A 23,630-nucleotide genomic window follows, 5' to 3' on the forward strand; every position below is an offset into this window, starting at 1 on the left:
TCTCTATGGAGGCCTTGCCTAAGTGGACCTTACAGAAGGCTCAATACATAGTTGCATGAGTCGTGAAGCCAGACTTGGGCAGTGGGTAAAGATGTTTCTGCCACTGGCTCCTCAGCCGTCTCCTAGGATGGCACGTGGCCCCTCTGAACCCAGGCCCACGCCAGCCCACACCTTGCACGCGTGCTCACACGCCTGACCTTGACTTTCACTGCAGTTCAGAATAGACTCATGGGTATTCAAAGCTTGGCCCATTGGATAGCATTGACAGTTTTCTTCTATTATTTTATTCTACTGGGGTGGTGGTGGTAGTGCTGGTCCTGGGGCTAGAACTCAGGGCCTGGGCACTGTCCCTGTACTTATTTTGTTTTTCAGTCCTGGGGCTTGAACTCAGGGCCTGGGCACCATCCCAGACTTCTTTTTTTTGCTCAAGGCTAGCACTCTACCACTTGAGCCACGGCACCACTTCTGGCTTTTTCTGTATATGTGGGGCTGAGGAATTGAACCCAGGGCTTCATGTATAGGAGGCATGCGCTCTACTACTAGGCCACATTCCCAGCCCTGTCCCTGTACTTTTTTTGCCCAAGGCTACTGCTCTACAATCTGAGCCAAAGCTCGACTTCTGGTTTTGGGTGGTTAGTTGGAGATAAGTGTCACTGAGTTTCTTGCCCAGGCTGGCTGAGAACCACAATCCTCAGATCTCAGCCTCCTGAATCGCTAGGCTTAGAGGCAGGGGCTACCAGTGCTCAGCTTATTTTATTTTTCTCTTGAAGTTGCCCTGGAATCAAATGACATCACAGTTCAACCCCTACAGCCCAAGAGAAACACAACAGAGGAAGGAGAAAGGTCACACTTTGGGGCCTAGCCTTTGTATCTGCCATTCTTCTAGATCAGCCTTGCAGCAGTGTGGCCCCAGGAACAAGGCCTGTGACTCCCCAGGGAGTCGTCTCAAGGCCCCAGCATGGAGTAGGGGTGTGGCTTAGGGGCAGAGCCTACCCCAGCCTGTGCGCTGCCTTGGTTCTTTTCCCAGTACTAGCCAAAGACCCAAGGCCCAGTAAATCCCTCCAGGGAATCATGGGCTTAATCTCTTGTTGGACACATCGGGAACATGTGTCAGTGATTCACTCTGTGAGCTTCCTGGGAGTTTTGATTTTGTTTCTGGAACTAGGTCTTCCTATGTAACCCAGGCTGGCCCGGTTTTTGGTCCTCCTGCCTCAGCCTTCAGAGCCCTGGGATGACAGCTGCGCACTACCAGTCGCAGATATGTGAGCTTTCTCCTTTGCGTTGTTTTCATGCCTCCACAAACCAGTAAATTAAAAAGGCAGAGGACAACCTGCACAACAGTTCACACCTATAATCCTAGCTAATCGACGGGCTAAGAGTTGAGGATCATAGTTTGAAGCTAACCCAAGCAGAGAAGTCCAATTAATCAGTAAAAGGCCAGGTGAGAGGCGTGACTCAAGTGCCAGAGTGCTAGACACGAGCAAGGAACTCACAACAGCGGGCTGGGAATGTAGCTCAGTGAAAGCACACTTGTCTAGCACTGTGTAAAAACAAACAAAAGAGACAGTGACAACTCTGGGCTTAATTAGCAGGCAGTTGTCAACCATGTCAGGGACGTTGTGGAAACTAATTTCAGTGCAGTGTTTTAAAATGTGTCCATGATGGCTAGACAACATAGCTAGAATTACAGGTAGCAGCCACCAGCTCAGGCATTTTATTTTTTTCTGGGCTGAAACCCAGGGTCCCCTGGAAAGGAAAGTTGTATGGTCCCCACAGGACTATGACATTGGCATCTCTGCCCTTTGGGGGGTGGTTAATTGGAGATAAAAGTGCCACAGACTTTCCTTTCCCAGGTTGGCTCTGAACCACAATCCTCAGATCTCAGCCTCCTGAATAGCTGGGATTATAGGCGTGAGCCACTGGTACCCAGCTGGCAATAAGGAATGTTGGCAAGCAGGGTCCCAAATGTCACTTAGAACATGTGGATGTACTTAGGACTTCAACTACTGTCCAGCATTTAGCAGCTGTTTGGATGCTGTTGTATCTAAATCAAGCAACAGGAAATGCTATTAATGATGCTTTCACTGTATATTCCTCTGTTGCTGTTGTTGTTTTGTGCCAGTCCTGGGGCTTGGACTCAGGGCCTGAGCACTGTCCATGGCTTCTTTTGTTCAAGGTTAGCACTCTACCACTTGAGCCACAGCGCCACTTTCAGCGTTTTCTGTTTAGATGGTGCTGAGGAATTGAACCCAGGGCTTCATGTATGCTAGGCAAACACTCTACCACTAAGCCATATTCCCAGCCCCCTCCTCTGTTGTTCCTAATGCCCCAAATCAAGTGGCCTCTGAAGGTGTATTTTGTTAAATGTAAGCATCTGACATCACCTGCAGCACCTTTAGTCTTACTTGTGCAATTACTTGGGTTGCTTTAGTCAGTCTTTGCAGATTTGCAGTGCTGGAGGTGGACCCCAGGTCTCAAAGGCTCCACTCAGACCATGTCCCCAGCAACTCTGCCACTCCTGGGAAAGCCTCCAGGCCAGTCCAATTAACTAATTACAAATGGCACAATTGTTTATTATGCGTGTGTTTATGTGTGTGCAGAGACTGGGACTTGAACTCGGAGCCTAGCTGATATTTTTCAGCTTTTCCACTCAAAGCTAGTGCTCTACCACTTGAGCCACAGTTCCACTCTAGTGTTTTTTTGCTAGTGAATTGCAGACAAGAGTCTCACAGCGCTTCCAGCTCAGGCTGGCTTTGAACCCCAATCCTCAGATCTCGGTTTCTTAGCAGCTGCAGCAGCGACAGGGGTGCGCCGCCGGCGTACGGCTTTAGCTCCGCTCTGACCTATGGCTTACCCTCTGCAATACGGGAAGCCTTAGCTTCTGGAACTGGGGAAAGTTACGCAGGTTAGACCTCGAGGCCTACAACCCGACGGCCACGCGTGGGCCGCGCCTCCGGGTCCCGCGGCCCCGCCTGCAGTCGCAGCGCCTCCGGAGGCTGGGGCGCGAGGGTCGCCGCTCGAGGCCGGCGCGGGCGGCTCTCACCTCCGACGAGCCCTGCAGAGAGCGCGGAGAGGCCGCCGACGTGGGCCGTCCGTCCTCGCCCGCTCCGGGCAGGGGGCCGCGGCGGGCCGCACGAGCGTCCCGGGGCTGCCGCGGGACCGGCGACGCCGGGGAAGCAGCGACGCGCGGAGCCAGCGGGCCGACGTCCGCTTCCGGCGCAGACAGACGCGAGCGGTGCTGGGGGGGGGGGGGAAGCGAACTGCGCAGCCGCAGCGGGGCGGGCTTCCGGGGAGGGCGGGGCCGGCCCGGCCTCGGCGCATGCGCGCGGCGCACAAACTTTGGCGGGTATTTTTTTCTCCCTCGCGGAGGCTGGACGTGGAGCTGGTTTCCGGAAGACCTTGTTTTGCCGGGAGCGCGGCCTCTCGTCGTGTCCGCGCCTCTCTTTTGACCAGCGCGTGTGGAGCCCGAGCGTGGAGTTCCCACATTCACCATTTTTCTTTAGAGTTCTTGGAGGCCGGCGGCGGGGCCGCGCGCGCGGAGCAGGGGCCGGCGCGTTGCACCCCCGCGTCCGCCGGCTTTGCGGGGAGGGGTTCAGGTCCGAGCCGGGTGACCCCGGCCCCGCTCCTGGGTCACCATGTTGGTGTCCACCCAGCAGCTGGTGGAGGAGCTGCAGATCTTCGGCCTGGACTGCGAGGACGCCCTGACTGAGAAATGTGAGTCCCTCCCCCGGCGCCCCGCTGCCCCGGCCCGGGCGCGCGGAGATCACCTCCGGCGGGTGAGGTGAACTGAACTGAGAGCCTCGGGCATGGGGGTCTCGAGGGGCCCACGGGGTACAGCCCAGGTCCTAAATAACACATTGCCCGAGGGGTTGGGGCGTGCCAGACCGAAGTTCAGACTCGGCGCCGTCGTGGGAACCTCGTAGCCCCAGCAAAGGATGCGGCTGGCTTTTGTTTTTACGACGTAGCTTTTTTATTCTTGGCGTCCCCATGGTCCGGACTACACCTAGACTTCTACCCAGCATTTTTCTCACCGGGGAAAATCTGAATGCCTATGGGTGGCACCCTAAAGTTTGAGCTTTGGAAGCAACCTGAGGGGGGGCTTCTTGGCACCCTCTACTACAGAATGGAGGAAGAGACAAACATGCCTGAGCCGTGTGAACTCTGGTCTTCTGCCTCTGAGTTGAGTTCTCCATCCTATTGATTCTTAAGATCTAGTGGTGAGATGCAGTTGGAAGCCAACACTGAGAGAACCCCCAAGTTCTCCTTTTTTTTTGTTTTAGAATTGGGCTGAATGTGCACCTGTCTCAATCACTAACACGTTGAATTTCTTAGCTTAGATATAAAACCAGAGTGCAGCCAGGTTTCATTGGTTCACAGTGAACCAATTGCAATCAATCCTAGCTAGCTGGCTGATATCTGAGGATAGAAGTTTGAAGCCAACCCCAGGCTCTTACCTCCAACTAACCAGCAAAAAGCTGAAAGTGGAGGTGTGGCTCAAGTGATAAGAGTACCAGCTTTGATCTAAAAAGCTAATGGAGAGTGTGAGGCCTTGAGTTCAAGCCCCAGTACTGACACAAAAATGAATGAATGAAAGAATGAATAAAATAGTGCATTTCTCATGTCAGTGTGTCTGCCACTACGGCTGGTTTTCTTCGGCTGTGTTTGTCACCACGTCTTAGGCTTTGAAAATTCAGCTTCATTTAAACATCTGAGTGTCCTGAGGCTCGGGTCTGGGATTACTTCTTGCTGGATATTCTCATTCTTCTGTAGTCTTGTATCTTTCTGCTCCATGTGATTGCCCAGTGGCTCCCAAATTTATGTTTCAGCGGAGAGCTCTTGTCTTCCTGCAGGCTGGTCTGCCGGCTGCTGGCTGAATGACTCTAGTTGGATGTCTAATTGACATCTCAAGTTGCATGTCTGACACCAAGTTCCTGGAATCTTCCCCCTCTGGGAGTAGTTTTCCTGCTGTCTTGCCCGGCTCATTGCATCATTCCACCCTTCCAGTGTGAAGGCCTGAGAGCAGCGGCATCATCTGATTTTGACCTTTTCTCACATCTCACCTCCCCATAGCAAGTCCCACTCACCCTTCTTACCACCTCCACTGCTGCCACTTGACCCAGCCAAGCCTTCCTCATCTCACCTAGATCTTGCCATGATTCCCTTAAATGATCCGCACAATTCTCTGCCCTGGTCCCCTTCAGACTATGCTGAATGGACCCCAGATTGTTCCTATTATTATATGGGAGTTAGATCAAGTTACTGTTTTCAGAATCCGTGCAGATTTCCCAACTTGCTCTGTGTAACCCCTCTTTTCCTTTTCAACTCCTTCTGCCTCTTCCTCACTCACTGGATTCAGTTAGCCACAAAAGCCTTTCTGATCTTGCTTCTCCGTTAGGTTTGCCAGTCGGTTTGCTCAGCCTTCTGATGATTCTCCCAGCTTTTGGTGTTTCGTTTTGGTTTGGTTTTTGTCATGGTCCTGGGGCTTGAACTCAGGACCAGGGTCCTCTGTCTTAGCTTTTCCCACCAGGTCTAACACTCTACCACTTGAGCCACAGCTCCACCTATAGCTTTTTACAGTAAGTTATAGATAAGTGTTTTAGACATTTCCCGCCTGGGTTGGCTTTGAGCCAGATCTCACACCTCAGCTGCTTGAGCAGCTAGCATTACAAGCATGAGCCACCCATGACCAGCAGCCTTTTGGGTTATTTGTTCATTGCCAGTCCTGGGACTTGGGGACTCAGGGCCTGAGCACTGTCTCTGGCTTCTTTCTACTCAAGGCTAGCACTCTGTCTCATGAGCCACAGCGCCACTTCTGGCTTTTTCCTGTTTATGTGGTGCTGAGGAATCGAACCCAGGGCTTCACGCATGCTATGCAAGGACTCTACCACTAGGCCGCATTCCCAGCCCCAGCCTTTTGGATTTTAAGACTAGGTATCTGTGTAGCCTAGGCTGGCCTGAAACTCACAATCCTCCTGCTTTACCTTCCCCAATGCTGGGATTACAGATGTTGCTACCCCAACCCCCAGCTGCCATAACACAGATTTTAATTATTTGTTTTCTATCCTCCCCAGGAGTAAGCTTCATGAGAACAAGGATGCTTCTGTTCTGTTCACCACTGTGTTCCCAGTGCCTAGAAGAGTGTCTGGCACTGAATACGTAGAGCATTGAGCATTGTTATTATTATTTATTTTATTTTAAATTTATTTGTTTATTAATTGAACACAAATTTTTTGACAAGGTGTTGTGCAAAAAGGGTACAGTTACATAGTAGGGCAGTGAATACATTTCTTGTGATATCTTACGTCCTGTTTTTCTATCTCTTCTCTAGGTCAGGTAGACATATATACAATATACAATGTATTGCGAACATATACAGTAGCTACGTGGCCACACCCAAGAAAGTTCGCCTAGGGCTTTAAATGTAATGTCGATATTAGACCATATGTCGACAGTAGTCTTATATGAACATGCATACCTAGCTTTTGAGCTATTGTATTCCCCTGAGAGGTCAATTTTTGACTTTTATATGTTGAGTAATTGTTTGGTTTTAGTTACATACTGTTGGGTCGCTGCCCCAATCCTGTGGGGAATACTATTTGACAAGCAGTTTTTGGTTTCCCAGACTTGGTCTTTACTGTCTCTCCGTCTCCCTTTGTTAACAGTCATATATCAGGGAGATCATGCCCCTTTGTTTTCTGTGTTCTAGGCTTGTCTCGCTCAACATTATTTGTTCAAATTCTCACCATTTCCCTGCGAATAACAATATTTCACCATTCCTAATCGCTATGTAGTATTCCATTGTGTATAAGTATCATATTTTTTGGATCCATTCGTCTGTGGAGGGGCACCTGGGTTGTTTCCATATTTTGGCTATTGTGAATTGTGCTGCGATAAACATGGAGGTACAAATGTCTTTTTGATATCTTGGGTTTTGCTGTTTAGGATAGATGCCTAGGAGTGGTATGGCTGGGTCATAGGGTAGGTCTATATTGAGCTTTTTGAGAAACCTCCATACTGTTCTCCAAAGTGGTTTTACTAATTTGCACTCCCACCAACAATGGAGAAGGGTTCCTCTTTCCCTGCATCCCCTCCAGCATTTGTTGTTGCCTGAGTTCAGAGTATGGACCATTCTAACTGGGGTGAGGTGGTATCTCAGGGTTGTTTTTATTTGCATTTCCTTTACTACCAGGGATGTTGAGCATTTCCTCATGTGTTTCTTTGCCATTTTTATATCTTCTCTTGTGAAGTCTCTCTTTAGCTCCTTTGCCCATTTCCTAATAGGTTTATTGGGCTTGGAGGAGCTTAGTTTTTTGAGTTCTCTGTAGATGACAGATATCAGGCCTTTGTCTGTTGCTGTGCTGGTAAATATCCTTTCCCATATCGTTGGCTGTCTTTCTATTTTGGTGGCTATGTCCTTAGCTGTGCAGAAACTTTTTAATTTGTAGTAGTCCCATTTGTCGAGTCTTTCCCCTATTTGTTGTGCCCCTGGGACTATATTTAGGAAGTTCCTTCCCGTGCCTATAAGTTCTAGTGTCTTTCCTACTCTGTCCTTCAGTAGTTTCAAGGATTCAGGTCTGATGTTGAGGTCCTTGATCCATTTTGAGTTGATCTTGGTGCATGGTGATAGTCTTGGGTCTACTTTGAGTTTTCTGCATATGGCTGCCCAGTTCTCCCAGCACCAGTAGTTGAAGAGGCTATGTTTATTCCATTGTATGTCTTTAGCTCCTTTGTCGAATATCAGCTGACTATAAGAGTGTGGTTTTATTTCTGGGTCTTCAATTCTAATCCATTGGTCTTCCGATCTGTTTTTATACCAACACCAGAGCATTGTTTTTATTAATTGCTTTTCATGAGGAAAGCTGCAGTGAATGAAGTCCTTACTTCTCCAACTTCCCTTCCTGCAGTGGCAGACCTTTGTGTTCAGTATGGACAGAATGAGGAGGGAATGGTGGGCGAGCTGGTGGCCTTCTGTACCCGCACAGGGAAAGTTTGCCTTACTTCTGAGATCCTGAACTCTTTTGAGCATGAGGTAAGAACCGTATATGTAAGCAAACGACTCGTGGCCTTCAGTAGTAGAGGGAGGTGTGTGGTGTACTGAGAAGAGCATGGGCTTTGGAATCAGACCTGGACTCTGATCTCCATGTCATATTGGGCAGAATACTTACAAGCCCTGAGCCCAGTCCTTTGTTTTGTTTGTTTTGCTTTGGGGGGTGTGCATGTGCGCGTGCAAGCGCTGTACTGGGGCTTGAACTCAGGTCCTTACACTCTTGCTTGTTTTTCAACTCAAAGCTAGTGCTCTACCACTTGAACTACAGTGCCATGCTGGCTTTTTGGTGGTTAGTTATAGATAAGAGGCTCATGGACTTTTTTTTTTGGTCTGGGATTGGCTTGGCACTATAATCCACAGATCTCAGCATCCTGAGTAACATTTTGAATGTATTTGAGGCTATAAAAAATGCTGTCCTTACTACATGACTATGAATAATGTATTAACTATGCTTTATTCCTCAGGTTCTGAGCAAAAAATTATCCAAAGCCTGGCACAGTGTCTCCAAGGACAGCGGGCATGCCGGAGCTAGAGACATTGTTTCCATACAGGAGCTGTATCCTTTGCTGCTGCTGGACTTTCCCCCAAGCCACATGTCTGGATTTGCTCATTTGTCTGCATTTGGATGTGGGATTTAGGAACAATAAAAATTACCTGAGGGGCTGGGAATATGGCCTAGTGGTAAAAGTACTTGCCTCGTATACATGAAGCCCTGGGTTCCATTCCTCAGCACCACATATATAGAAAAAGCCAGATGTGGCACTGTGGCTCAAGTGGTAGAGTGCTAGCCTTGAGCACAAAGAAGCCAGGGATAGTGCTCAGTCTCTGAGTCCAAGGCCCAGGACTGGCAAAAAAACAAAAATTACCTGAAATCAGCTGGGCACTGGTGGCTCATGCCTGTAATCCTACTAGCTACTCAGGAGGCTGAGATCTGAAGGTCACAGTTTGAAGCTAGACCAGGTAGGAAAGTCCATGAGACTCTTATCTCCAGTTATCCACCAGAAAAACCAGAAATGGTGTTGTAGTTCAAAGTGGTGGAGCTCAGGGACAATGCCCAGGCCCAGAGTTTCAAGCCCCACGACTGACAAAAAAATAAATAAGAATTTAAGCATTACCTGAAATTGAGTCAAGCACTGGTAGCTCCCTCATGTAATCCTGGCTATCTGAGGATTGCATTTCAAAGCCAGCCCAGGCAGGAAGACCTGTGAGACTCCAATAAAGCACCCAGAAAAAGCCGGAAGTGGAGCTATGGCTCAAGTGGTAGAGCACTGGCCTTGAGCAAAAGAGCTCAGGGACAGTGCCTAGGCCCTGAGTTCAAGCCCTAGGACTGGCACCAAAAAAAAAAAAAAGAAAAATTACCTGAAATTCATGTTACTCATTTAATCAGCCCTTGCCTTAGGTGGAAATTTACTTTCCTTAACCAGTGTGTTCAGAATTGAAGTTGAGGAAGAAGAAGAATCTCTACTGAACTCCTACACCACACCCTCCAAGGTGAATATACAGTGTTTGGAAATTATACAAGAAGCATTTTAAAAATGACAGAAACATCCAGGTACCAATGGCTCATGCCTGTAATCCTAACTCCTCAAAAGGCAAGGATCTGAGGATCACAGTTTGGAGCCTGCTGGAGCAGGAAAGTTGAGAATCTTATCTTCCAACTAAGCATCAAAGCTGCAAGTAAGCTGTGGCTGAAATGGTCTAGCTCCATTCTCGAGAGGAAAAGCCAAATGAGAGCAAATGAGAGCTTGAGGCCCTGAGTTCAGGGACCAGTGTGGGAACACACCACACACACACACACACACACACACACGCACCCCCCCCCCCCTAACATTTGAAGATCCGATGGAAAATAACTTCAGAATTCTCCTATAGGTCCTACTATATTTCCACTTATCAGATTCATAGTTTTATGTAAGAACAGTCCTTTGAACATTAAATTACCCTGTTTTATTCAGTTAGCATACAGAAACATTCCTGAATAAACGATATCTCTCCTTCATTAGGGGTAGCGGTGCCATCCTGGCTTTTTCATTCAAGGCTGGTGCTCTCCCACTGGAGCCAAACTACTGGCATTTTTGCTAGTTAATTGGAGATAAGAGTCTCACATTGTTCTGCCCGGGCGGCCTTCAAACCAGGATCCTCAAATCTCAGCCTCCCGACTAGCTAGGATTACAAGTGTGACCCACTGGTACCATGTCAGGCCCAGTTCTTCTTGCTCCCCGTGACTTTTCTTCTTTCCCTACTCACAGTCAGTCTGAACAAGTCTGTGAGGACCTGTCGGAGCTGCCCGCACTCTGCTTCTTACCTCCCGTCCCTGCCCTATCCGTTTCCTTCCTGGTCTTCAGACATGCCAAACGTGTCTTCCTCATAGATCCTCTTGTCAGGGAACCGGGGTCTGAAGAGCAAGACTCTTCCCCTCCTGTTTCTTACTGTCTTGCTTCATTTTGTACCTCAGTTTGTTTCCAGCAGGCACGTGATAGATTCTTTGTTTTGGTTCATTTCCTTCCAGGGGAATGGAAGCTCTTGGGAGATGGAATCTGTGTTTCACCCCTAGCCCTTTCCCTAGCGCCCGGCCCATGACAGGTGTTGAAATACTGTGTATGAGGAGAAACTTGGGAAGATTGAGAAAGTGGATCAAATCCATCAACTCTTGCTTGGTCCTTTGCCTCAGTAATTCCTCCTTTCATGCCTGTAATCCTAGCTACTCAGGAGGCTTAGATATGAGGATGTGGTTCAAAGTCAGTCTGGGCAGGAAAGTCCATGAGACTCGTACCTCCAATTAATCACCAAAAAAGCCAGTAGTGGAGTTGTGGGAGAGCACTAGCCTTGAGCACAGAAAAGCTCAGGAACAGCACCCAGGCCCTGAGTTCATGCCCCAGGATGGGTATAATAACAAATAATCATTCTTCCTAATAAAAATCTCAAGAGTGCATGCTTAGCACACGTGAAAGGCCCCGGGTTCCATCTCGAGTACCTCCCCCTGCTAAAAATAAATGAATAATAGCACTTTCCTGAGGGGAAAAAAATGCAATTGATGAGAAATGCTATATGCATGAAGATATGTATCCCAGAATTTTTGTGCCAGGGCTTGAACTCAGAACTTTGGACTCTTGCCGAGTTTGCTTGCTATGCTGGCACTCGTCACTGGAGCCGTATTTCCTGCCTGGCTTTTTGCCTCTCTGTGTGTCTGTGTCTGTGTTGGTATAGGATCTTGAACTTAGCACCTCCAGCTGTTTCTTAGCTTTTGCACTCAATCACTCATGGCTGGTGTTCTACCACTTGAGTCACACCTCCGCTTCTGGCTTTTTGCTGGTTGGTTGGAAAGGAGTTTGGCAGTTTTCTTTCCTATCTGTCTTCAAACTGTAATCTGGACCTCATCCTCCTGAGTAGCTATGGTTATAGGCATAAACCATGGTCTACCGGCATTATTTGTGAGAAAAAACCCATAGTCCAGCAGTAGAGAAGTAGCTATATGAATACTTGTCCATCAACTTCCCAATTAAGAACTATTGAATAAGATAAAAATTAGGGTGGAAACATCAGCATGTTAAAAAACCTTCAGCTAAAGTTTATATTTAAAATTAAAAGTACTACAATTTACAGTGACAACTAGAATAACTAAAATATTATGAAGGAATTTCAAGATTAGTTATTATAAGTGAGACATGGCATAACATGGTCCTTAAACTTACCTTCCATAGCATTTGTGTGTGTGTGTGTGTGTGTTTGTGTGTGTGCATTGGCACACCCGTGCTAGGGTTTGAACTCAGGATGTCAAGCTCCAAGTCAGTGCTCTACTGCTTGAGCCACAGCTCTACTTCTAGCTTTTGGGTGGGTAATTGGGGGTGGGGGAAGAGTCTTACAAACTTTTCTGCCTGAGTCTTGAACTGTCATCCTCAGCTCTCAGCCTTCTGAGTAGATAGGATTACAGGCCTGGGCCACCACTGCCCAGCTGTTCAGTATTTAATGACTCAATCTGTTCTCACATTCTGTCTCCACAGGATCCTTGAGTCCCAGAGCTGGGTGACCTAAACTTAAGCTCGTCACCAGGGGGAGCCCTCAAGCAGGAAAGGCTTCTGCAGATGAGGCCCCCTGGTTGTGGGCCGGGCAGGAATTTTTCTTTCCTCTGTTGTATTCAGTTATCTTAGACTTGAGGGAGTAATCTGTCCTCTGAGAGGGTTTCATACTCCATTTGGGGCTTCTCTGATTCTCATTGATGTGCCAAAAAGGGGAAAAAAAAGTGACTATCAGCGAGGTGTTTGCTAGCTGTTCTCCAAGTATGAGCTCAGCCATGTTATCTGCATAGAGTCATGCCTGACTTTAATTTGGAAAGTATGTGCTAGACTTAGCCAGAAGATGTGTAACACACTCCCATCCTGTCTCAGGAAAATATGCGCCTGCAGGTCACAGCCATATGCATTGCAAATCCCAGACCTGCGTCAAGCACAAAGCAATGGGGACGGGTAGCGAGCACAGCAAAAGTTGCACGGGACTTCCACTTGGCCATCCTTTTCAGGAAGTGTTTGCATTTTGTTCCCAATCGCCTTCCAAATGGGAGAGCTTCCTTGTGAAGGCTGAGTTGAAGATTTCTCTAGAAGTGAACCTGGAAGGTGCGGCCTTGTGTCCTTCACTTGGGCCCCACTGCCCCTTTCCTAAGGAACGGTACAGAACTCTGTGCTGCTGGGCGCCAGTGGCTCACGCCTGTAATCCTAGCTACTCAGAAGGCTGAGGTCTGGGGATACAGGTTCAGAGCCAGCCCGGACAGGAAAGTCCATGAGACTACCTCCAGTTAGTCACCATAAAGCCAGAAGTGGAGTTATAGCTCAAGTGGTAGAGCACGAGCCTTGAGCACAAAAGCTCAGGCTCAGTGCCTGTGCCCTGAGTTCAAGTCCTAGGATTGGCACAAAAAAGACCACTGAGATAGCAACTTGGGGTCTCAGTGACTGGAATGTGTTTTCTTTTTTTTTATCTTGTTTCTAGGGTCCTCAGAAGCGACCCATCACCACCCCCGAGACCCCCCTAACAAAAAGGAGTGTGTCAGTGCATAGCCCTCTTCAGATCCTCTCACCGTCCAGTTTCTCCCCAAGGTACGCATCACCACGAGCCCCTCCCTCTTCTCCCCTCCGCCTGACATCATCTAAACTGCAGTCATTTAGTAACCGTGGGGCCAGGTGAAGGTCTGCAGTGAATTAACTCCAGAGCCTGCTGCTTTCTGCCCTCCCTCCCCTTGTCTTCCTTTGTGGAAAATTACTGTTCCTTGCAGTAGTTAAGGAAACTCACTTTCCACCCACTTCGCTGGGGCTCATTTCCTAGATCGGGAACTGATAGCTTCTATTGAAAACAACCTGTCCTTTCAGAAGCCTGAGAGTCTAGCCAGTTTGCCAGGAAAGGCAAATAGGCCGTCACCTACCCAGTTAGCTTGTGTTTCGTTAGGTTTCTTTTTTTTTTTTTCAAACTAAAGTATTTCTTTTAAAAAAGGAAAAGTACACATCTTTGTTCATCATGTTGCATAACTTGTTTATCGTCCCTCACTCAGGTTCCAACTAGTTTCTGGCAGTTTGCTTGTCACTGTGAGCCTCCACTGACTTAATTAATATTTTTGTCCCCGCTGCCACCAAAGCATAGAAATCCACGGAGATCCTGTGTGGTTGCTTGAAATCCTTAAATGACATGTCTTGGGTTGTAGGACTTGCTGACTAGGTAGCAGTGTTGTGGTGCTGTCTCACCGGGGTGCTGCCGTGCTAACCATTTAGGGGTGACTGCCTCCACACTGGACACCTCTGGACAAACCAGAGCTTATAGTGTCGCCTTTACACAGGCAGAAGCTGTGTGGTCATTCTGCACGAACATTCATTGGATTTTTGTGTGTGTCTGTGTGTGCTAGCTTGAACTCAGAGCCTTATACTTTTGCTTGGGTTTTTTTGTTTTTTTGTTGTTGTTTTTAACTCAAGGCTGGTGCTCTACTGTAGTTCTATCACTTCCAGCTTTTTGCTGGTTAATTGGAAATAAAGAATCTCACTCACTCTCCTGCCCAGGCTGGCTTTGAACCGCCTCCCGAGTGGCTAGTATTACAGGCATGTGTCACCAGCACCCAGCTTCTCTTTGGGTTTTGAAGGATGGTTTGGCTTCACTGTGGTCCACTGTTACTTTGGGGACGTCTCCCCCCTTGCTTTCCAAGCCAGCTTGGTAGACTCACGAGGGCGTGTTAGAATTTTTTTTTTTTCAAGTGAAAAGATGGATTTATTGGGGAAGTAAAAAGTATATTGACTGGCCAGGGCCACAGCCCAGACTCGGAAGCTGGGACCACGCACCTGGGTTTTTTTGTGTTTTTTTTTGGCCAGTCCTGGGCCTTGGACTCAGGGCCTGAGCACTGTCCCTGGCTTCTTCCCGCTCAAGGCTAGCACTCTGCCACCTGAGCCACAGCGCCCCTTCTGGCCGTTTTCCATATATGTGGTGCTGGGGAATCGAACCGAGAGCTTCATGTGTAAGAGGCAAGCACTCTTGCCACTAGGCCATATTCCCACCCACCTGGGTTTTTGTTGTTGTTGTTGTTTGTTTGTTTTTTTGCCATTCCTGGGCCTTGGACTCAGGGCCTGAGCACCGTCCCTGGCTTCCTTTTGCTCAAGGCTAGCACTCTGCCACTTGAGCCACAGCGCCACTTCTGGCCATTTCCTGTATATGTGGTGCTGGGGAATCGAACCCAGGGTTTCATGTATGCGAGGCAAGCACTCTTGCCACTAGGCCATATTCCCAGCCCCACAAGGGCGTGTTTGAAATACAGCAGAGAGTGATGGTTTTCATACAAGCTCCCAGGACCGTGGCGGGCTTAGTGTTCTGGGACATGCCTCCCTTTGAAACCTGCAGGCATATCTTTAAGTGGTGCTGTGGAAGCCTCTGGTGTGTTAAAGAGCCTGGGGGTATGGTAATCCTATGGAACTTTCCAGGGACGGGGTCAGAAAAGCCATTGATGATATACTGCCTACCCCCCCCCTTTTTTTTTTTTTTTTTTTGGTCAGTCATGGTTCTTGAACTCAGGGCCTGGGCACTACTCCTGAGCTTTAGCTCAAGGCTAGGACACTGGCACTTTGAGCCACAGCTCCCCTTCTGGTTTCTGGGTGGTTAACTGGAGATTAGCGTTTCGCTGACTTTTCTACCCAAGCTGTCTTCAAACCATGACCCTCAGACCTCAGCCTCTTGAGTAGCTAGGATTAAAGGTGTGAGCCGCCAGTGCCTGGCCTAGACATTTTAAAAAATATACGTGAATAAAATCGACATCAGAAAAGCTGGCTTTGTAGTTGATGACAATAACTGGTGAACTAGTCGGGTAGAGGCAGCACTGGAGGTAGAGATAATTAGTTGAGCTCTTTCGTCACGCAGCTGCTGTGTGGAAAGAAGGCAGGGTGGCCCACGTGAGGCTGGTTCCCGCAGCATTTCTGGGCAGTGCAAGAAGCCCGCTCGTAGATCTCTGTGGAGGTAGTGTTGAGCAGCACAAGGATTAGAAGGGACTAGGCAGGTCAGCTACATCAGGTGTTCGTGGAGGTGTCACTTACCGGTCCGGGAGTGGGAATGTGTGGCTGGGAGGCTTGGGAAATGGGAATGTTTGCTCCCCAGGTTGCTGCTGAGCGGCTCCACCTCCGCAGGTGCTGGCAGAAGCCGACTGGTTTTGTTTAACTTCCCTGTATTGTTGTTTCACCCTTGAACGTAATTACATTGTGGGTTTCTGTACATGCTCAGCAGTGTTGGGTATATCTACGGTACCTGGCTCAGACCAGGTCCTAGTAAGCACTGACTATTCATAAGAAAGGAGAAAGCTGGGCACCGGTGCCTCACACCTGTTGTCCTAGCTACCCTGGAAGCTGAGATGTGTGGATCACAGCTTGAAGCCAACCTGGGCAAACAATCTGTGAGGCTCCTATTAACCAAGACACCACAAGTGGAGGTGTGGCCCAAGTGCAAGAGCACCAGCCTTGAGCAAAAAAAGCCAAATAAGAGTGGGAGGGCCTGAGTGTAAGCCCCAGTACTGGCAACAGGAAGGAAGGAAGGAACTGGAAATTCAGTTTTCACTTTCAGAATTTTGTGTGACTTTATTTTGTGTGTTTACTTATTTATCTATTGCCAGTCCTGGGGCTTAAACTCAGGGCCTGAGCACTGTTGCTGGCTTCTTTTTGCTCAAGGCTAGCACTCTACCACTTGAGCCACAGCTCACTTCTGGCTTTTTCTATATATGTTGGGCTTGGGGCTGGGGATATGGCCTAGTGGGTAGAGTGCTTGCCTTGCATACATGAAGTCCAGGGTTCAATTCCTCAGCACCACATATATAGAAAAAGCCGGAAGTGGCACTGTGGCTCAAGTGGTAGAGCGCTAGCCTTGAGCAAAAAGAAGCCAAGACAGTGCTCAGGCCCTGAGTTCAAGCCCCAGGACTTGGCATAAAAAGCCCAGGGAATATATATGTTGGGCTAAGGAATCGAACCCAGGGCTTCAGGTATACGAGGCAAGTACTCTACCAGGAGGCCATATTCCCAGCCCCTATTTTGTATTTTGTTTATTTTGGTCCTGGGGTTTGAATTCAGGGACTGGGCTCTTTCCTGGGCTGCTTTTGCTTAAGACTAACGCTCTACCACTTGAGTCACCCAGATCCTCACATCTCAGCCATAATCTTAGCTTAGACTATAGGTGTGAGCCACTGGTGCAGCTACTTGGTTTGATTTTAATGCCAGAAGGCAACACAACCTTTTCAAATAATGTCCCTGGCTTTTAAACATCTCTAAACATTTTTGGTATTCCTTCTCGGCCTGGTATTCTTCAGCCCCTCATTCCTGAAATTCCTGAAAGGTCTTTGTATGTCCAAGTCCATTACACTGATTGGATTTATAGCTAACTTGGACTTCCCCCCCACCCAGCTCCCAGTTCCAAGAAGTAAGCTCATTTTCCCTTCTCTCCCCCTGCTGTCATGAACCTAATAATGTTCTGCTTTCCTTTGCATCAGTGCCACTCCTTCCCAGAAATACAACTCAAGAAATAACCGAGGCGAAGTGGTTAATACCTTTGGCTGGTCCCAGGGCGTGTGTTGGTCTGGAAGAGGGGGAGCCGGGAACCCCAGCCTGAAGGTCATTGGGTATCCAGAGCCACTCACTGGGAGCTACAAATTCATGTTCCAGAAGCTCTCGGACATTCGAGAAGGTGATTGTTTTTCTGGTTGATGTAAAACCACATGGAAGGGCTTAGTTTGGTAGAACAAGTTCTAAGGTTGGGGGCTGGAGGTGTGGCTCAGATGGTAGATCATCAGCCCATAAGCGAATGCCAGGCCCTGAGTTCAAGTCCTGGTCCCTGGGGGGAGGGAGTTCCAAAGTTGCCTTGAACATCTAAGTTGGTAGATGCCCTCATAGCTCCTCTGTTAGTGTTGGGACGTTGGGTGACACTGTCGCTTTGCTTTCCTGAAGAAAGGACCTATAATTTTCCTTTCCACACAAAAGAAATCCTGAACTATGCAATGAATTCAGCTTCTAAGGACATTTATAACTTTCCCTGGAAGCCTTCTCCAGGATAGATTTGGCTTGCCTGAACCACCTCTGATGCCCTGGATGAATTTCTTCCCTTGGGAGTGGTTGAAGGGACTCACTGACTCCCACATGGTCTCCCAGTGACCTTGTGGCCAGCCAGATTTAGCAATCAGACACGAGAAAATGGGTAGGGTTTTAGATGTCCAGGCCCCTCCCTGTGCCTATAAAACGACTGTAATATTTTACAGCGTGCTGTGTTTTCTTGCCAAGTGAAATGTCTTAGACACGACACTTTCTTTCATATCTGGATTGCAGTTCTGACCTGTAAGATAGAGGAGCTTGGCGACGAACTCAAGCAACATTACAAGATTGAGGCTTTTACGCCTCTTCTAGTCCCTGTGCAAGTAAGAGTTGTCTTTCATTCAGAGTTCTCAGGAGGGGTAGAGGTGTAGCTTGGTTGGTAGAGCACTAACTAGCCAGTGAGCAAAAGCATTAAGGACCAAGTTTGAGTCCTGTTTTCGGATGCAAAAAAAAATAATTCTCATGAATTAATATTATCTTTTTAAGGCAATGGAAAAGAGAGATCCTTTTCCATTTGCCTGTGCATCTGTGTTGGTTGAATTCACTAGAAGGTCCTTCGGCAGGAAGATTTATAAAGGCTAACTGTTTTGTTTTGTTTTGCTTCCTTCGGTCCTGGGGCTTGGACTCAAGGCCTGGGCACTGTCCCTGATCTTTTGTTCAAGGCTTGTGCTCTACTACTTAAACCACAGTATCATTTCCAGCTTTTTCTGTTTGTGTGGTACTGAGGAATCGAACCCAGGGCTTGCTTCATGCATGCTAGGCAAGCACTCTACCACGAAGCCACATTCCCAGCCCCGTACCTGTTTTTTATAAAAGCTCCCTAGTTTTGTGACCATGTTCTTGTCACTTAGTGAAGGATCTGTCGAGTCAGCAAAGATGAAAGGCCTTGTTGCCCTCAGTGGGGGCTCCTGGAGAGCTCCACAGACAGCTGCAGGAATGGAGTGCCCAACTCTGAGGCATAGAAAGCAACTCTCCTCGTGGAATCTAATCATTGAGCAGTGGCGACCAATTGTATCTACACCATGCTTTAAATCCGCCCTCTTTGCCTATGTTTTCTGTACTCATGCTCAGCTGTGCGCAGCAGTCCGGGGGCTTAAACTCAGCCTCAAGCCCTCACTCAGCCCTGGCACTCTGCCACTTGAACCATGCCTCTACTTACAGCTTTTTGCTGGTCAGTTGGAGATAGGTGTCTCCGATCGGTCTGGTCCTGCTAACTTGGAACTGGGATCTTCAGGCCTCACCAGCCTCCCGAGTAGCTGGGATTGTAGTGTGTGCCAGCAGCACCCGGCACTTGACCTTCTTTGGATCTGAGATGTAGTCTATAAAATTCCATAAGGTACCTTGGTTGTGTGTTTGCATCTGGGGAAGGAGCTGTGAAATTGTGTCCTCTGAGGAAGTTTGTTGTTTTTGTTGCCAGAGCTGAGGACCGAACTCGGGGCCTTGCACTTGCCAGGCAGGCACTCTTCCGCTGGGTTTTGGAGATTATTGGGGGGAAGTGCTGGTGGGCAGGGACACACAGTCATGTGGGAAAGATGAGATGTTCTGTTTGCTCCCAGGGGTGGGAACAGGACAGCGGAAGCCACAGGAAAGAGAGTTCAGGACAGTCTAATGCGGAGTCGCTATACTAAAGCGATCCAGGCATGGTGGTACACTCCTGTAATCCCGGGACTGAGGAGCTTGGGACAGAAAGATCACAAATTCAAGGTTAGCCCGGGCTACATACCAAAACCCTGCCTCAAAGAAAATATGTATATATGTGTAATATTTTTTTTTAGGAACATGTAACTTCCAAACGGTTCATGTCCATGGTATAGAAAGGTCACTTACAAATCAGTATTAGAATTTGAACATTTAAGAACTCTACCTTTGAAAATGGGACAATAGGGCTGGGAATGTGGCTTGGTGGTGGAGTGCTTGTCTAGCATGCATGAAGCCCTGGGTTCAATTCCACAGTACCACATACACAGAAGAAGGTGGAAGTGGCACCGTGGCTCAAGTGGTAGAGTGCTAGCCTTGAGCAAAAAAAAGCCAGGGACAGTGCTCAGGCCCTGAGTCCAAGCCCTAGGACTGGCAAAAAAAGGTATTCTCCGCTCTAGGTCTGGAAAGGTGCTGTGGGCCGCAGGGGCGGGGCTGTCCTTCTTGATGGAGATGCTCAAACCCAGGCCGCCTCCAAGAGGTGGGGCGTCTGTCACCGCTCCTCCATCTCTGTGTCTCGGGGATCATTTACGATTCACCGTGGTGCCTTCTGAAACTGCCCCTTTCTTTCACCTGTCCTTAGGAGCCCGTCACCGTGCTGGGCCAGATCTGCTGCGACAGCAACGGGAAGCTCAACAGCAAGTCGGTCATCCTCGAGGGAGACCGGGAGCATTCCTCAGGTGCTCAGATCCCAGTGGATCTGTCTGAGCTCAGAGAATATTCTCTGTTCCCTGGACAGGTGAGATTGGAGGTGCTGCTCCAAGACGCAGAAGGATTGTTAGGCTTGTGTGAGTCAAGGACAGGATTTTCTCGGTTCTCATTTGTCATGTGTGACGTGGGCCTGCGTGGACCGAGGACAGCCTCGTAGGGGTTCTCCTGTGTGCTCTGGCTCTTCCCCTCCGTGTTTGCTTCCGTGTCCGACTGCCCGGTTCAAAGCCTAGCTGTGGCTCACGAGGTGTGTGGCTACACGCAAGGTATTTAAACCTTCTAAGCCACAGGGTACAAATAATGATTCTTACCTCATGGGATAGTTGTGAGAATTAGATCATTTGTGTATAGTATAATTATTGTTACTAATGCAGTCCCCTTAATTTGTTTGCAAGAAAACCACCCTGAGTTTATAGTTACAAAATAACTTGCAACCCCATCAAAATAATTTGTGCCAGGCCTCTCGTTTTTCCCCACTTGTTTAGCAATCCTGTTTTGTTTTTCTTGTCTTTCAGGTTGTAATCATGGAAGGAATCAACACCACTGGTAGAAAACTTGTGGCCACCAAACTCTATGAGGTACAGAGCAGCCCCTGCTCCCTTCCTTGTGTGTTCCAGGCCGTGTGTGTGTGTGTGTGTGTGTGTGTGTGTGTGTGTGTGTGTGTGTGTGTGTTGCCTAGTGCCTAGAAACTGGTTCTGTCTCTATGGTGGGAATTTACTCAAGGCTATAAGTCAGAAAATTTTTCTCTTTTCTTTTCCTTTTTATTTTTGGAGCAAGTCCTGGAGCTTGAACTCAGCACCTACATGCTGTCCTTGAGAGTTCTTGCTCAAGGCTGGTGCTCTACCACTTGAGCCACAGCTTCACTTGTCGCTTTATTTGGGTGGTTAATTAGAGATAAGAGGCTCCTGGAGCCCATGCTGGTGGCTCACACCTAGAATCCTCACTACTCATGAGGCTGAGGTCTGAGAATCACAGTTTGAAGCCAATCCTGGGCAGAAAAGCCCCCAAAAGACATCCCTCATACGACCACCCCCCTGCCGCATAAGATTCTTCAATCAACTACTCAAAACCTGGAAGTGGATCTGTAGCTCATAGCGGTAGAGCTCAGGGACAGTGCCCAGGCCCTGAGTTCAAGCCCCATGAACGCCAAAAATAAAAATGTCAGGGTTGGGAATGTGGCTTAGCGGTAGAGTGCTTGCCTAGCATGCACAAAGCCTTGGGTTCGATTCCTCAGCACCACATACACAGAAAAAGCTGGAAGTAGTGCTGTAGCTCAAGAGGTAGAGTGCTAGCCTTGAGCAAAAAAAGAAGCCAGGGGACTAGGAAGATTGCCTAGTGGCAAGAGTGCCTTGCCTCCTACACATGAAGCCCTGGATTTGATTCCTCAGCACCACATATATAGAAAAGGCCAGAAGTGGTGCAGTGGCTCAAGTGGCAGAGTGCTAGCCTTGAGCAAAAAGAAGCCAGGGACAGTGCTCAGGCCCTGAGTCCCAAGCCCCAAGACTGGCAAAAAAAAAAAAAAGTCTTTTGGACTTTCCTGCCCTGGCTGGCTTCAAACCCCAGTGTTCAGATCTCTGCCTCCTGAGTGTAGATAGCTTGGATTACAGGATTAAACCACCTGCACCTGGCCCAGTAAAACTTTATTTGCAACTAGATTTGGCCTCAGGCTGTAGTTTTCCTATGCTTGACCTGAGCTACAGGAAAAGTAGCCAGATGGCTTCTCCCACCCCTGCCGAGGGGTGTCCTGGTGTTTTCAGCACCTCGTTGCTCCCACTTGTTGCCGGGTGCTCTGTGAGGGTTCCATTGGTGACGCCTCATTACCTGGACTGCTATGCCACTCTATGTCTGGACGAGTGGCAGGGCCTCTCAGCTCTGGGCTGTGAAGAGCAGGACAGAACTGGACTGGTTCCATCCTCCCCTGTCTTCTACCCCTCCCTGAGGCCCTTGCACCACACCCTTCCCCTCCCCCAGCCCATCCCCATCCTTACCAAGTAATGGCTGCCGTGAGACCTTACCTGAGCTCTTCTCTGGTTTTAAGGGTGTGCCGCTTCCATTCTATCAGCCCACCGAAGAGGAGAGAGGTGAGTTTTGGTTCCGAAGTTGTTTTGTGAGTAATGAGGATGATGGACAAGGTTCCAGAAAGAGGATCCACAGGCTGAGGAACCTGCAAATGCTCTTTAAGAACAAAATAGACCAGGCACCAGTGACTCATGCCTATAATCCTAGCTACTCCGGAGGCAGAGATCTGAGGGTCGCTGCTCAATTCCAGCCGAGGCAGGAAAGGCTATGAGGTTCTATCTCCAATAAACAACTCAGAAAAGTCTGGAGTGACTCTGGCTCAAGTGGTAGAATGCTGTCCCTGAGCACAAAGAAGCTCAGGGACAGCATCAAGGCCCTGAGTTCAAGCCCCAAGACCAATACACACACAAAAAAAAGTTAAATGAAAAAGACTTTCTATCTCTAGGGACTTTGTCTCAAGAAGTAGAGCACCTGCCTAGCAAGAATGAGGCCCTGAGTTAAAAAAAAAAAAAAAAGTCCAGAGAAAGCTTAGTAGTAATTTGAACTAAGATGGGAAAAGCAAAAAGGGAAACTGGACAAAACTTAGTTACATTTCTAAAAGCCAGATGCCTGTGGCTTATGCCTGTAATCCTAACTACTCGGGAGGCTGAGATCTAAGGATCAAGATTCAAAGTCAGCCCAGGCAGGAAAGGCTGAGAGACGTTTTGTTGGTGGTGGTGGCTGTAGGGTTTGAACTCAGCCTGGGTGTTGTCCCTGAGCCTTTTTGTGTTCAAGGCTGGCACTTTACCACTTGAGCCACAATGCCATTTCTGGTTTTTGAGTGGTTTGTTGGCAATAAGAGTCTCAAGGGGACTTTTCTGCCTGTGCTGGCTTTGAACCTTGGTGCTCAGATCTCAGTCTCCTAAGTAGCTATGAAGTGGCATGAGCCACTTCTGGCCTTTTCTGTTTATGTGATACTGAGGAATGGAACCCAGGGCTTCATGCATGCTAGGCAAGCGCTCTACCACTGAGCCACATTCCTAGCCCAGGAAGCAGTTTAATAGGTTGTTAGGCAAACATTTTTTTCTATAAGGAATTCAGTGACGCATTCTTCAATAAATAAGATAAGAAATGGACCTTGCTCCTGGCACTTCCGGTGTCCTCTGGGGTTTAGATCCCTTCTGAGCACCTCAAAACCAAACCTACCTTTGTATCTGCCTACCATCACATGACACTCACCCTTCCTCTTGACTGCTGTCTGGGTATTCAAGACTTAGTCCCCCTCCCCCATCTGTGCACCCAATAAACTCATGACCACATGTGGTTAAAAGGACTGCACTGCACACAGGCTCACAGCTGTCATCCTAGCTACTGAGGAGGCTGAGATCTGAGGATTGAGGTAAAAACCTGGGAGTGAGGGACTTGGGAATGTGGCCTGGTAGTGAATGCTGGCCTAGAATGCATGAAGGTTTGATTCCTCAGTACCACATAAACAGAAAAAGCCAGAAGTGGCTCTTTGGCTCAAGTGGTAGAATGCTAGCCTTGAGCAAGAGAAGCTCAAAGACAGTGCCCAGGCCTGGAGTTCAAGCGCCAGGACTGGG

The 23,630-nt window shown here is 48.4% G+C and overlaps 1 protein-coding gene across 1 annotated transcript in view; it reads left to right on the top strand.

Moving 5' to 3' along the window:
• Positions 1-3,341: 3,341 nt before the first annotated feature.
• Pola2 (DNA polymerase alpha 2, accessory subunit) overlaps positions 3,342-23,630 on the top strand; it is a 30,319-nt gene continuing 10,030 nt past the window's right edge. The window contains exons 1-10 of the mRNA XM_048360736.1: positions 3,342-3,714; positions 7,905-8,029; positions 8,512-8,603; positions 9,481-9,538; positions 13,028-13,134; positions 17,034-17,227; positions 17,863-17,951; positions 19,907-20,062; positions 20,547-20,609; positions 22,070-22,112. Coding sequence (XP_048216693.1) covers positions 3,636-3,714; positions 7,905-8,029; positions 8,512-8,603; positions 9,481-9,538; positions 13,028-13,134; positions 17,034-17,227; positions 17,863-17,951; positions 19,907-20,062; positions 20,547-20,609; positions 22,070-22,112 — 1,006 coding nt within the window. The 5' untranslated portion in view covers positions 3,342-3,635. The remainder of the gene's footprint in view (positions 3,715-7,904; positions 8,030-8,511; positions 8,604-9,480; positions 9,539-13,027; positions 13,135-17,033; positions 17,228-17,862; positions 17,952-19,906; positions 20,063-20,546; positions 20,610-22,069; positions 22,113-23,630) is intronic.

Source organism: Perognathus longimembris, chromosome 13 (genome assembly GCF_023159225.1).
Source record: "Perognathus longimembris pacificus isolate PPM17 chromosome 13, ASM2315922v1, whole genome shotgun sequence".
Lineage (NCBI taxonomy): Eukaryota > Metazoa > Chordata > Mammalia > Rodentia > Heteromyidae > Perognathus > Perognathus longimembris.